The 14,462-nt window shown below is 43.1% G+C and overlaps 1 protein-coding gene across 1 annotated transcript in view; it reads right to left on the bottom strand.

Moving 5' to 3' along the window:
* The window catches only part of COG5 (component of oligomeric golgi complex 5), a 498,415-nt gene that overhangs the window by 20,156 nt on the left and 463,797 nt on the right, over window positions 1-14,462 (bottom strand). The window contains exon 20 of the mRNA XM_063448101.1: window positions 1,130-1,256. Within this exon, the coding sequence (XP_063304171.1) occupies window positions 1,130-1,256 (127 nt within the window). The remainder of the gene's footprint in view (window positions 1-1,129; window positions 1,257-14,462) is intronic.

The following is a 14,462-nucleotide window of genomic DNA, read 5'->3' as shown; positions in this document are numbered from 1 at the left end:
GTATGCGTGAGGGATAGAGTGTGCGTGTAAGGATGCAGTATGTGTGTGTGGTTTGCAGTGTGTGCATATACGTCATCTATTGTGTAGAGAACCCAGAGTGTGTATAAGGGTTCTAGTGTGTGTATGTGTAGAGGATCCAGAGTTGTGTAGGTTATCTAGTGTGTGTGAGGTGTGTATTTTTAAGGGGTGCAGTGTGTATATTTCTAAGGGGCACAGTATGTGTGAGGGGTGCAGTGTGTGCATGTGTAAGGGAAACAGTATGAGTATGTGTAGTGGGTGCAGTGTGTGTGCTGGGAGGTACTGTGTATGTGGAGGGGGAAAATTAAAGCAATAAATTTATTTTTTTTCCTTTGCCCAGGGAAGGGGGCCCTTGCTGCAATCCCTGGTGGCCCTAGTGGTGAGTTAACTCTAGCCTGCAGTAAATGTACATACGACTAATTATATTCAAAATAAATATAGTATAATAGTAAGAACAGAAAACACATATTAGGTTTTATACAAAGATAGTAGCAATAAAACAAAAATACTGGTCAAACTGTAATTTACATAAATAAAGCAAGTCAGCTCATAAATTAGATGGTTCCCAAACTGTGTGCCGTAGCACTCTGGGGCACCGCGACGGGCACACTGGGGCTCCGCAAAATATTTCCCCAGTGCTATGATCATCTACCAGTGCCCCTCCCGAGATTAGGTTCTGGAACAGCCCATGAAACGGAAGCATTTCTGCTAACCAGGGGCCAAGTATATGTCCCAGCGCTGTACATTTATACAACCTTGAAATTTTTTTGACTTGGTGCGCCTTGGAAAAATATTGAAATATTGGAAAAATATTGGAATATTAAGGGCGCCTTGAACCTAACAAGTTTGGGAACCACTGCTCTTAACTCATTTATTAGTTGTCTGGATTGATCTAACTTGGGAAAATCTATAATTACTTTTTTTTACATTTGTAACTCAACACTGGAGTTTTATTATTTTATAATGTATCATTGTCTGCTTGTAAAGGGACTTTACATTGATAATAATGATACCTAGAAGAAGTGACATGTGATTAGAGCTAATTATAAATTAATACTTTCAATTGTATTGATTGGAAGAGTTCTATAGATGCACTGTATACATCTGTTACCTGATATGGAGATTTCAGTTCTGGGGGTGCCCTTGTAAAGAGGAACTGGAGAATGATGCTGTAAGGTATAATATCTCCTATGGAAATACTGTTGGCAATGTGCTCACTGGTCTGGAAGAGCAAAGGCCTAGAACAAAAAGAAAAGGTCAATCAAGTTGGAAAGGGACTGCTACAACTTAAGAAAACATGAAATATAACTGTATTCATTAATAGTAGGCACAGAAATATTATGAATCAGTTATCATTGGTACATACATTTTGGTAAGTTATGTATGCCTCTGTCGATGACACAGAAATATAACACTTATTGTTCTCTCAAACTCACTTTTCTCAAAATGAGCCACACGTCACATTAGCAAAGTGAGTTTGAGAAAAAATATTCAATTAAGGGAGAATTAGTCTCATACAATGTCACCCATTGGCGATACACATATAAACACCAAAAATGACAAATATATAAACTAAAAATTTTAAATGAATGTCGATTGTGTCATCAATTCATGCAGCTTACATAAACAAACCATGGAGGCCTTTCATTTTTGCCTGGCAGCTTACAAAATTTATTCTAATCTTTATTTAAATTCCTACATTGCCTGGTCTTATTTCCCATTTATTTAAATGTATGAAATGTTCCAAAAAAATGTCAGAGGCAACAGCACACGCATAACGAGAGGCACATTTATATAACGTGCTGAATTTAAATGCGTTGGGTGAATTTTTATCATGTTTAAAGTTAGTTTAAAGTACCAGAACCACAGCAGCTTAATGTAGTAGCTCCAGTGAAAAGAGAATGTCAGTGTAGTCAGATTATTGTAACACTGTCATTTCTGAGAAAAGGCAGTGTTTACATTTTTCCTAAGACCACCTGTAGTGGCTGCCACTTAGGCACTTCCTAGAGCGATGCTACATTCTTTACAGGACAGACGCCAAACTCTGCCATAGAGATGCATTAATCTAATGTATCTCAAGGAGGAAATGCTTATTGCTGCGCATGCTTACTACCCCTCTAGAGCTTCTCTATGGGGAAACATCATTACAAAGACTAAAAGTGAGTACAAGTCTTTATTTTACGATTACGCAGGGCCCCATGAATGTAAAAATATTGGAAAGCACTCTAACATTAGGAATACAGGCTTGAATTCCCAATGTTAGAATGTTCCTTTAATGCAAGGGTGTCCAACCCGCCTGGTACTGGCTCTAATCATTAAAAAATGGCATTTAAATAATTTTTCCTTCGGACTGTGACAGCCTTTATCAGTCCGAGAGGATTGAAGAGAGAGGTGCTGGGGGCTGCTGCAGCTGCGTTCAAGGTGCTGGAGCCCGGAGTTAGTACTGTGAGGCTCCCTTTACAATTCTCGGCAATTCTGTGCCCAAATCCCGCCTCCAGCATGTAAGTCCCACCCCCCAATACAATCTCCACCCCCACATTCAAGCTGGAAGAGGTAAAAACTGTCTCCTACAGTCTTCAGTGCCAGGTAAATTTCAGTTTATTTGTCAGTGACTTTGTGTGTATGTGACTGTTAGTGAATGAGCTTGTATGTTTGTCTGTCAGTGCACTTGTCTGTATTGAGCATGTGTGTGTGTCAGTGTGCTTGTCTGTAGTGAGCATGTGTGTGTGTCAGTGAGCTTGTCTGTAGTGAGCATGTGTGTTTCAGTGAGCTTTTGTGTAGTAAGTATGTGTGTGTCAGTGAGCTTGTATGTAGTGAGCATGCATGTGTGTGTCAGTGAACTTGCCTGTAGTGAGTTTGTGTATGTGTGTGTGTATATATATATATATATATACACACACACACACACACACACACATATATATATACAGTTGCAATAAAAAGTATGTGAACCCTTAGGAATGATATGGATTTCTGCACAAATTGGTCATAAAATGTGATCTGATCATCATCTAAGTCACAACAATAGACAATCACAGTCTGCTTAAACTAATAACACACAAAGAATGAAATATTGCCATGTTTTTATTGAACACACCATGTAAACATTCACAGTGCAGGTGGAAAAAGTATGTGAACCCCTAGACTAATGACATCTCCAAGAGCTAATTGGAGTGAGATGTCAGCCAACTGGAGTCCAATCAATGAGAGCCAGTTCTGGCTTTCCTTTTCACAAGAAGCATTGCCTGATGTGAATGATGCCTCGCACAAAAGAGCTCTCAGAAGACCTACGATTAAGAATTGTTGACTTGCATAAAGCTGGAAAGGGTTATAAAAGTATCTCCAAAAGCCTTGCTGTTCATCAGCTCACGGTAAGACAAATTGTCTATAAATGGAGAAAGTTCAGCACTGCTGCTACTCTCCCTAAGAGTGGCCATCCTGTAAAGATGACTGCAAGAACACAGTGCAGACTACTCAATGAGGTGAAGAAGAATCCTAGAGTGTCAGCTAAAGACTTACAAAAGTCACTGGCAAATGCTAACATCCCTGTTAGCGAATCTACAATACGTAAAACACTAAACAAGAATGGATTTCATGGGAGGATACCACAGAGGAAGCCACTGCTGTCTAAACAAAACATTGCTGCACATTTACAGTTTGCACAAGAGCACCTGTATGTTCCACAGCAGTACTGGCAAAATATTCTGTGGACAGATGAAACCAAAGTTGAGTTGTTTGGAAGAAACACACAACACTATGTGTGGCGAAAAAGAGGCACAGCACACCAACATCAAAACCTCATCCCAACTGTGAAGTATGGTGGTGGGGGCATCATGGTTTGGGGCTGCTTTGCTGCGTCAGGGCCTGGACGGATTGCTATCATCGAAGGAAAAATACATTCCCAAGTTTATCAAGACATTTTGCAGGAGAACTTAAGGCCCTCTGTCTACCAGCTGAGGCTCAACAGAAGATGGGTGTTGCAACAGGACAATGACCCAAAGCATAGAAGTAAATCAACAACAGAATGGCTTAAACAGAAGAAAATACGCCTTCTGAAGTGGCCCAGTCAGAGTCCTGACCTCAACCCGATTGGGATGCTGTGGCATGACCTCAAGAAAGCGATTCACACCAGACATCCCAAGAATATTGCTGAACTGAAACAGTTCTGTAAAGAGGAATGGTCAAGAATTACTCCTGACCGTTGTGCACGTCTGATCTGCAACTACAGGAAACGTTTGGTTGAAGTTATTGCTGCCAAAGGAGGTTCAACCAGTTATTAAATCCATGGGTTCACATACTTTTTCCACCTGCACTGTGAATGTTTACATGGTGTGTTCAATAAAAACATGGCAACATTTCATTCTTTGTGTGTTATTAGTTTAAGCAGACTGTGATTGTCTATTGTTGTGACTTAGATGATGATCAGATCACATTTTATGACCAATTTGTGCAAAAATCCATATCATTCCAAAGGGTTCACATACTTTTTCTTGCAACTGTATATATATATATATATATATATATATATATATATATATATACAGACACACACACTATATGGCACAATGACTTATGGGACTGTCCTACATTTGTTTTCAGGTCTGCTTTATATCCGCAGTCAGGACCTGGTTGAGGTAGGCAGGTAGCACTTTACATACTGTGCTCCTCCAGGACAGCTCCTTCGTGTGCACTGCAGTGACCTTGCTGCCGGGATATGATATCATCCCACCATCGGCATCACTACTGGACGCACGAGGGACTGGGAGATCCCAGCCCAGCAGCAACCAATAGCCACCAGGGTAAGAGGATCCATTCCGGCCATAAGGTAGGGAGGCTGGGTGGGTGTACTAAATGTGTATGAATGTAGTTTGTGTGTGGGTATATCTGTAATTGTATGTATAGGTCTGTGATTGTATGTGTGTGCGAGTCTGTGATTCTGTGTGTATCTTTGTGTGTATGCAAATCTGTGATTATGTGTGTATGTATGTTAGTATGTGTATAGGTCTGTGATTGTGTGTGTATATTTGTAATTGTGTGTATAGATCCAGTATTATATGTGCGTGTGTATGTCTGTGTGTACAACAGTGAATATGTGTGTGTATGTGACTGTGTATAGCTCTGTGATTGTATGTATGCGTGTGTGTGTGTGGGGGTCTGTGATTGTATGTGTAGATTTGTGATTGTGTGCATAGGCCTGTGATTATGTGTGTATAGGTTTGCCATTGTGTGTGTATATATCTGTGGTTGTGTGTGCATATACACGTGTATGTGTTTAGCAGATTGCTCCCTAATTTGGTATCCTTAAATATGGCAATCCCACATAAGATTAACAAATTAGGGAGTTATCAACTAAACAAAATTAAGAAAAGGGGTTTTGAAGTTTTATTTATATAAATTAATTGTATTTATGTGGGTCCCATGACAATTCCTCTGGACTCAATGCAGCCCAGGGAAGCCAAAAGGTTGGACACCCATGCTTTAATGTATTATGTGTACCTAGATAGACATCAAACAATGAAAGAAGCAGCCTGCTGCAGATTCTTGTGGTTGTTTGTGTTGAGTTGATTTCTGCAATGGAATGCGTTTTCTCATGGGTTTGCTTGACTTGCAGTGTTCACAAGGTCATCTAACTCGTATTATACTTCTGCAGGACTGGATATGTAGAAATTACAATTGTCTTAATGTTAATGTCTGCCAATAATTTGAATCAAGTGCTTCTGACAGTGATGAATTTTAGCGGTTCCAAAAACACACATCAAAATAACTGTCAGATGGCCTAAAATACATTAATCAGTAGATTTTGTGCAAGTGACAGCATGTTTGCTCACAAAACCCAGCATTATCTACATCATTCCCAGTGCTAGGAAGCAGCAACATTTTCTCTCAAAGAAAAGCATTATTTATATAGACAAGTGTATATTTTTAGGGGCTCAACCATTGATGCTGGATTCCCCACTTAAAAATATATTATAGTAAAAATATTTCCTATATACCGGTATATATACACATGCAAAGTGCACACAACTAAATATCTAAAGGTCTCAGAAAGTGATAATTTAGTAAAGTAAAGCAGGTAGAGGGGGTGAAACTAAATTTGTGATGTAATTCCAGTAAAATACAAGTTTAGCAGGCTAAGATTGCCACAAGGCATATGTATGTATATGTGTTTGTAGTATCAGTTAGTTAATTACACGTAGCTAAGATACTGTTATCACTGTACTGACCAGGTGCAGGAATGTAAGAACTGGAATTACGCGTCCCTCTCCTTTGTATCAGATGAGCCACGTGGTTAGACCGGATGGATGAGTTTAGACTCTATTTATTAAATAGGTTAAGGGTATGTGTGGGTGTAGTTAATTGTGGGAGGAGCTACAGTGCTATATAAGGAATGTACTCTATGTATTCAGTACTCAGACTTTGCTGTATTTTGGTGACGCTAGTCCCTCTGAGTCCCGATCGGTGATCCAATAAAGAATCTCTTCCTTCCTGAAGAAACCTGTGTCCATCTCTCTGTGCTTGGCTTCCGTCAGTTTCTCCGGTATCATTTGGTGCATTGGCCGGGAAGCTCATCGTTCAACGGTAGCTGAGAGGCAGAGGCGTGAGACGGTCTATCTTTGCCCACGTTCTCTACGGCTGCACCCCTGAACTTCTGCGTGGACCTCCCTTCGTCTCGGCGCCACTGGTCTGTTGTCCAGGAGATCATCGGCCTCTACGTGAGAAGTGCTGGGGTGTCCCCGTCGATGAGTGTGAACTCAGGTTCAGGAACGAGGAGGTAAGACAACTGCTGTTTTAGACGGCAGGACCCACTAGGGGTATACCGATTGTGCGGTAGGCCCAAAGGGGTTTTGAATCTGTGTATCTGCCCCCTCTGTCGGAGGGAAGGAGCGAAGGCGCACCGCTCGATCGAACGCTCTTTAGTCAGACCGTTTGATTTGGTTAGTCAGGCGGGGTCCTGGTGTAAATAGCCCTAGCCGGACACCGGTGTCTTGTCTAGACTAGCGTTCTAGGGTGTATATTACGTTCGCTAGGTCGGAGGGACCGGGAGACTAAGCGGCGCCTGTGTAAATTCGGTTCGCTAGTTCTCATCCTATCTGGGCTAAGTGGGAAGGCGTGTAAATTTGGAACCCACTAGACTTTTGATAGTGCGACTAAGAGGCGCCTGTGTAAATTCGGTTCTCTAGCTCGCTATATATGTGGTGATTGGGCAGTGTGGCTAACCAAAACGGGTGTATATAGTTTTAGGTAGTCCATTCAAGGTACTGGCCAATAGTTTAGTTGGGAATTGTAAATGTGTTAACGATTGTTTTAGTAAAGTGTATATCTTGTTAGATAGCGCGAGCTCAGCCGTCTAGCGAGAGTGTTAATAGTGTGTTGCTGTATTATAGTGCACGGTACCATAACCCTGTATATTTACTGACATTATATAATAAGTACTAATCATTGTCGTCCATTGCATGTTTAACACCATAACCACTAATAATTGTATTGTGACCTTAACTTGTGCTTTGACCTATGCTAACCGTACTGTAACCGCTATTTGTAAAAGACGATGTTACTGGGGTGTGTTATAGACGGGTAATTCGTATATAGAGAATTATAGCGTGGGTGACTGTATAGTTACGCCAAAGGGCATAATATTGATTATATAGTGACTGGTGTAACAGCTGTGTGTGTACGGGAATTCCCTGAGTGTTTATTGTTATTGTGTACGTTTCACTTGGTAACCGTACCACGTGGTGCTGTTGCCAGAGGAAACGGGTGTGACTGTTGAATAGTACGCGTGTATAGTATTCGTTGTCGACGACGTTCCATTGTTAAGTATGGGTGCGTCGCAGTCAACGATTCCGGATCCCTTAGGATGTATGGTTAAGAATTTTAAAAAGGGATTCAAAGTTTGTGATTTTGGGGTAAAGATGTCTCCTGTACGTTTGGTCACTTTGTGTACTAGGGAGTGGCCTACTTTGGTTGCGGCATGGCCGCCACGTGGCAGTTTGGATCCAACTCTGGTACAGCGCTTACACGTGGCTGTATCGGGTAGGCCTGAACTTTACGGCCAGTTTCCTTATATTGACTGTTGGAGACAGGCCGTAAATGACTCGCCAAAATGGCTCCAGACATGCCACGAGGAGCAGTGTCGCCTCATGGTAGCTAGGACTTGCTCGTCCACTAGGACTGGTGTTAGGCCCATTTTGGACACGCCCCCTGAGTCCGAGATCCCTTTGCCGCCCCCTTACTTTCCGTTAAGAAGAAGTGACGCAAACGCAGGAAGTCCTGCACCCCTCCCCTCATTACCCTCATCCACTTCCGCTTCCTCCTCCAGTACAGGATCCACCCCCCCTCGTACTAAATCTCCCCTTCCGGAACCAGAATCCACCCCCATTAGAAACGAATATCCTGATTTGGCGCCACTTCAGACTTCCGGTCAAGCTTCATCTAGCTCGGCTCGAAGTGTTTTATTTACGACCTTTTCCCAAAACCGACCTCCCACATCCCCATACCCTATCTCTCCCCGACCGGAACCCATGACTGACGCCTCTCTACGTAGCCCCATCCAAACCCGACAGTTGACTGGTGCCCAACAATTAAAGCACTATCAGATGCCTCTTCGTCTGAATCCCGGGTCAGCTTATATCGATGCCGCAGGTCAAATGGCACACGCTGACCCAGTCTTCGTATATGTCCCATTTACCACAACCGATCTTTTAAACTGGAAGACCCATAATTCCTCGTATACTGAGAAACCACAAGCTATGACTGATCTGTTCACCTCAATAGTACAGACGCATAATCCGACATGGGCTGATTGCCAGCAGTTACTAATGACTTTATTTAACAATGAGGAAAGGACAAGAATAAATCAAGCAGCCATTAAAGCATTAGAGGATAGAGCCCGTGCTTTGAACCAAGCCAATCCAGCAGCATGGGCCGCGACACACTATCCCAACACCGATCCCGATTGGAACGTAAATGGTGCTGATATGGTTCAACTCAGAGCCTATAGAGACGCTATAATTGCTGGCATGAAAGCCGGAGGAAAGAAAGCCATTAACATGTCGAAGACAGTTGAGGTGATCCAGAAAAGCGATGAAGCGCCCAGTGTCTTTTATGACCGATTATTGGAGGCATACCGCTTGTATACCCCCTTTAATCCGGAAGACGCAGACAATTCCCGAATGGTTAACTCCGCCTTTGTCAGCCAAGCATACGGAGATATTAAGCGCAAGCTACAAAAGTTAGAAGGGTTTGCAGGTATGTCCATCACCCAACTAATGGAGGTAGCAAATAAGGTCTATATGAACAGGGATACAGAAAGTAAGAAAGAGGAAGAGCGCAAGATGCGTAAAAAGGCTGATATGCTAGCGGTAGCGATCGCAGGCGTAGATAAACGGGGCCCAGATAGAGGCAATAATAGATGGAGTAGGGAGCCTTTGAGTAGGGATCAATGCGCGTATTGCAAGGAAGAAGGGCATTGGAGGAACGAATGTCCGCAAAGAGAGCAGTACGAGAGAGACCAACCCAGGGCAGGCTACGGAAACTTTAGAGGTAGAGCGAGAGGTAGAGGAGGCCCCGGAGGGAGTAATGGTTATAGAGGGAGTAATGGGAACAGAGGAAGTGTTAGGGAAGACAGGTATATTCCAGCAGCGCAAAGGTCCCGCGATAGAGAAGGTAGGGACTTTGTAGGATTGGCTGACACTGTCATGGAGGACTATTGATACCGACCGGGCTCCATCCCCCTTGGTCGAGCGGAGCCTATGGTCGATGTATCAATAGGGGGGAAAAGGAGTGCGTTCATGATCGACACTGGTGCTGAACATTCAGTGGTGACTAATCTAGTTGCTCCTCCATCTGGAAGGACTATTACTGTGATAGGAGCAACTGGAAGAAGTGCTGAAAAACCGGTTCTTAAAAGTCGACTCTGTACATTGGGAGGCCACGTAGTAAAACACCAATTCCTTTATATGCCTGAATGTCCAGTCCAATTGCTGGGACGTGATATGCTATCAAAATTACAAGCGCAGATTACGTTCCTACCAAATGGAACAACATCCTTAAAGTTTAATGGACCTTCAGGTATTATGACTTTATCCGTACCAAAGGAAGAAGAGTGGCGACTTTATACAGTGTTGACTAGCCAAAACCCTAGGAGTGATGAGACATTGTTTAACATACCAGGAGTTTGGGCAGAAGATGGTACCTTTGGTTATAGAACCCCAATTTATATGCTCAACCGTATTATAAGATTACAGGCGGTGGTTGAGATTATTACTAATGAGACCTCACAAGCACTCAATCTTCTAGCGAAGCATAATACCAGGATGAGGACAGCAGTGTACCAAAATAGATTAGCCTTGGATTACCTTTTGGCAGTAGAGGGAGGTGTATGTGGGAAGTTTAACCTGAGCAATTGCTGTCTTCAAATAGATGACGAAGGGCAAGCAATAGCTGAGCTTACTAGCCATATGGTTAAACTAGTGCATGTGCCTACTCAGGTATGGAAAGGGTACAATCCAAGTAGTTGGTTTGGTAGCTGGTATGAGTGGTTTGGAGGGCTTAAGGCAGTGGTAGGTGGAGTCCTACTGATTTTACTGTTGTGTCTACTCCTACCGTGTCTTATACCCTTAGTAGTTAGGTCTGTGCAAAGCCTGATAGGAAGTATAGCAGAGAGGAAGGCTGCTGCACAGATAATGGCGATATATAAGTATAAGGCTCTAGATCAAGGAGAACCAATGCAGGAAGATGAGTGTTAAAAGATTCACATCATAAGATAAGTCTGGTCTGGTTCATGGTAACCTGAGGTATATGCAAACCAAGGTTAAGTGATGCCTCAAGTAATTGTGAAATATCAGAGGCATCAAAGGGGGGAATGTGATGTAATTCCAGTAAAATACAAGTTTAGCAGGCTAAGATTGCCACAAGGCATATGTATGTATATGTGTTTGTAGTATCAGTTAGTTAATTACACGTAGCTAAGATACTGTTATCACTGTACTGACCAGGTGCAGGAATGTAAGAACTGGAATTACGCGTCCCTCTCCTTTGTATCAGATGAGCCACGTGGTTAGACCGGATGGATGAGTTTAGACTCTATTTATTAAATAGGTTAAGGGTATGTGTGGGTGTAGTTAATTGTGGGAGGAGCTACAGTGCTATATAAGGAATGTACTCTATGTATTCAGTACTCAGACTTTGCTGTATTTTGGTGACGCTAGTCCCTCTGAGTCCCGATCGGTGATCCAATAAAGAATCTCTTCCTTCCTGAAGAAACCTGTGTCCATCTCTCTGTGCTTGGCTTCCGTCAGTTTCTCCGGTATCAAATTAACATTTTTTTTTAAAACATACCATTTAAAAGAACACACCAAGAACTATAACCACTACAGCCTGCTGTATGGCCCTGTGCTATCCCACGTGTATCTTAGAGCTAGAGAGGCTCTCATTCAGCCTAGCATTTTTGAAGCCCGGCTAATATAAATATATACACACACATTCACACATCCACATTCCGGGAAAAAATACACAATTAAACATCGCCTAACCTGCACCACGGATTTTGTGGTTTTTATAGCCTAAATGGACAAAAACGATTTACCACTCCGTAAGAGAATTAGGAATCATAGATCAAGCATCTTTACGGCGTACAGCAAGCCTGTCAAACTTGCGACCCAGAATGTATATATTTGCGGCCCATCTGCCCTGGGGCCACCTTGTGTTGTGGCTGTGACTGGCCACAGGACAGGAAACATATTTCCTCTCTGATTCTTGTCTTCCCACCCATGGCTGATCGCATGTTCCCGCAGGCCAGCAACTCCTCCTTCCCTCCTGCTCGCAGTTCCAGAGGAGCGTCAGGCCTGCTTGAGCAGAGAACGACTGGAACTGGAGGCTGTCGGTTCATCTTAAGGTAGGGGAAGAGGGGCTTGGGGGACCTTCCTGTGTAGTGTGCTGAATTGGGGAGGGGGGGGGAGCAGTGTGTTAATTTGAGCGAGGGGGCAAATTCTTAATTTGGGGGAGGGAGGGGAGCCAATGTATTAAATTGGGGAGGGGGCCAGTGTATTAATTTGGGGGAAAGAGGGGGGGCAATGTATTAAATTGGAGAAGGGAGTGGGGCTGTGTTTTAGAGTGGTGGGAGGTGGAGGCAGTGTATTAGTGTGGTGAGAGGGGGGGGCAGTGTGAAAGTGAGACAGTGTATTAAATTGAGGGAGGGAGGGTAGTGTATTAAATTATTATGCTTGGAGGAGAGGCTGTGTATTCAATAAGAGTGGAGGGAGGAGGGGTAGTGTATTAGAGTGGAGGGAAGGGGGGAAGTATTGGATTTGTGGGCAGTGTATTAGAATGGGGGAGGGGCAGTTAGTTGGATTTGTGGGCAGTGTATTAGAATAAGAGGAGGGGACAGTGTATTAGATTGGGTCTACATGGAGGTGCTGAACGCTCCCCATGGAAATGCTGATTGACCATGCAGCTTTTTTTTTTTTTTTTGGATAATCTGTTTTATTAAGTTGAAGTCATAGGTATGTTGGGCGCGCAGGCCCTTGCAGTACAGCATAATAAAGATCAGAATAGTATAAGAGTTATCAAACAACATGTACTACCTAACAAAACAGGTATAAATGCAGGAAGTAATATGTTAGCGTTATGGATATGGTAACATTAAGGTTGTATGTAATACATTAAAACATTTTGGAGGCGGATATCCCCTTGTGTTCCCCACCGGCGTTGTTCCGATTCCGTGAAGCATCTAAACCTAGTGTCGATCATCAAGCTGGGATCGTTAGCCATATCTGTCTAGTTTGGGTATTGTGTCATAGGGAAATAAAGCTAAAGATTAGAAGGAAAAAGTGGGGGAAATAGGGGTGTAGAGGTGCCCCCCCCCCTCCACGTTGACCACCTCTCCATGTAAGTGCTATGTGGGCAGACATTGTATTACCTATTCACTAGTGGTTTCCCACAGTTGGGTGTAGTCGCTTAATGGTTTGTGTCGGTGTGCATATGACAAAATCATGTTAGGTGATTACTAGTCTGGTCGCCCTATTTTGTGGTTGTGGGTCAATTTGCGATATCCCATACGCAATCACATGCGAAGTAGCTTACGTCTGGGGTAAGCGGTCCGACGGTGAGGTTCATCCCGCCTGAGGGTGCGCCCCGAGTCCGGTCCCGAGCTGGATCAGCTGTGGGGTCGTTCCCCCCGTCCTCACCCCCCAAGGGACCATGCAGCTTTTTAGCACACATACACAATAGCCTCCCAATGCTTTCCTATGGGAAAACATGGGATTGGCTGAGGATCATCAAATTTGATGATCTCAGCCAAAGCGAAGAACACACTCATAGGACTTCAAAATCAAAAGATAACATCATTTGTTTTTTACAGCTGTGCAACAGCATACATTCACCATTTCAGTCCCATTACCAAACTTTTTTTAATATGTCAAGGTAGTTGGACTAAACATTGGATATATGCAAATGCACGTCTCCTTAAAATAAATGTTATTTTGTTTACTTTGAAGCTTTACGAGCGTGAGGATGTCCAGTGTCAATTAAGCATCTTTTTTTACACTGCACTTTTTGTAAATAAACCTACGTTTCTATAAAAACTGAAGTTTTTGTTAAACTTCATAAACTTAGACCTTGTTTATTTGACCAGTGTTAGGCTTTGAGTTTGATTTGCTTGGCGTACAGGGACAATAAATCAGAGCAACCGGTGGCAGAACATTTCCTGGACATGGGACACATTCTACCTACTCTGAAATTGATGGCCATTGATCATATTCCCCCCTTATGTAGGGGTGGGGATCAGAGCAAACTGCTGCTCCAACGGGAACATACACATACTCCTTACACTACAGCTCTATAGATTAAATGAAAAGTATTCCCTGTCTGTGTTCCTATGAGAGAATTACTCACGATAGTCACTGTATATATGCATTTTTTTTCTCCGGTGGAGCACTAAATGGGGAGTGTGACAAAATGGCTTTTGTCACTGGGTCTGCATGTGACAAACTGCCCTACCCCCCTATCGCTTGGAGGAGCCGGATTGCTAGCCTCTTACCCTGGGATGCTGGCCCGTTAAGTCATGGGGTCTTAAGGCACTTGGGACAGAGCCCTCTGTCTCTGGATCACATCATTCGCCTTACTTGCTTGGATTGTACATTTCCTCTGTTACACTCGTATGTGGGTTCGTGCAGTTTAACTTCCATTACAGCTGGTGAACTTAAACTTTACTCAACATTATTGAGAAATGTGTTCGTGGGATCTGAGCGCTATTCGCCTATAATATGCGCTGAGATCCAAGCTATCTGGGGGTGTGTGGAACATGGGGACTTCGTTCAGCGAAACATGAGTTATTGATTTTAATACAGTTTTGTTAAAAGGTAAAAAGCACATGTTTCTCTCTGCCCGGAGATAATTAGGTTCTCTGCAACCACTTAAGTTCATTATCTCCAGGATAGAGAGGA

This window comes from Pelobates fuscus, chromosome 3 (genome assembly GCF_036172605.1).
Source record: "Pelobates fuscus isolate aPelFus1 chromosome 3, aPelFus1.pri, whole genome shotgun sequence".
NCBI lineage: Eukaryota > Metazoa > Chordata > Amphibia > Anura > Pelobatidae > Pelobates > Pelobates fuscus.
The sequence above is the reverse complement of the archived record's forward strand: the minus strand, read 5'-3'. Positions and strand labels throughout refer to the sequence as shown.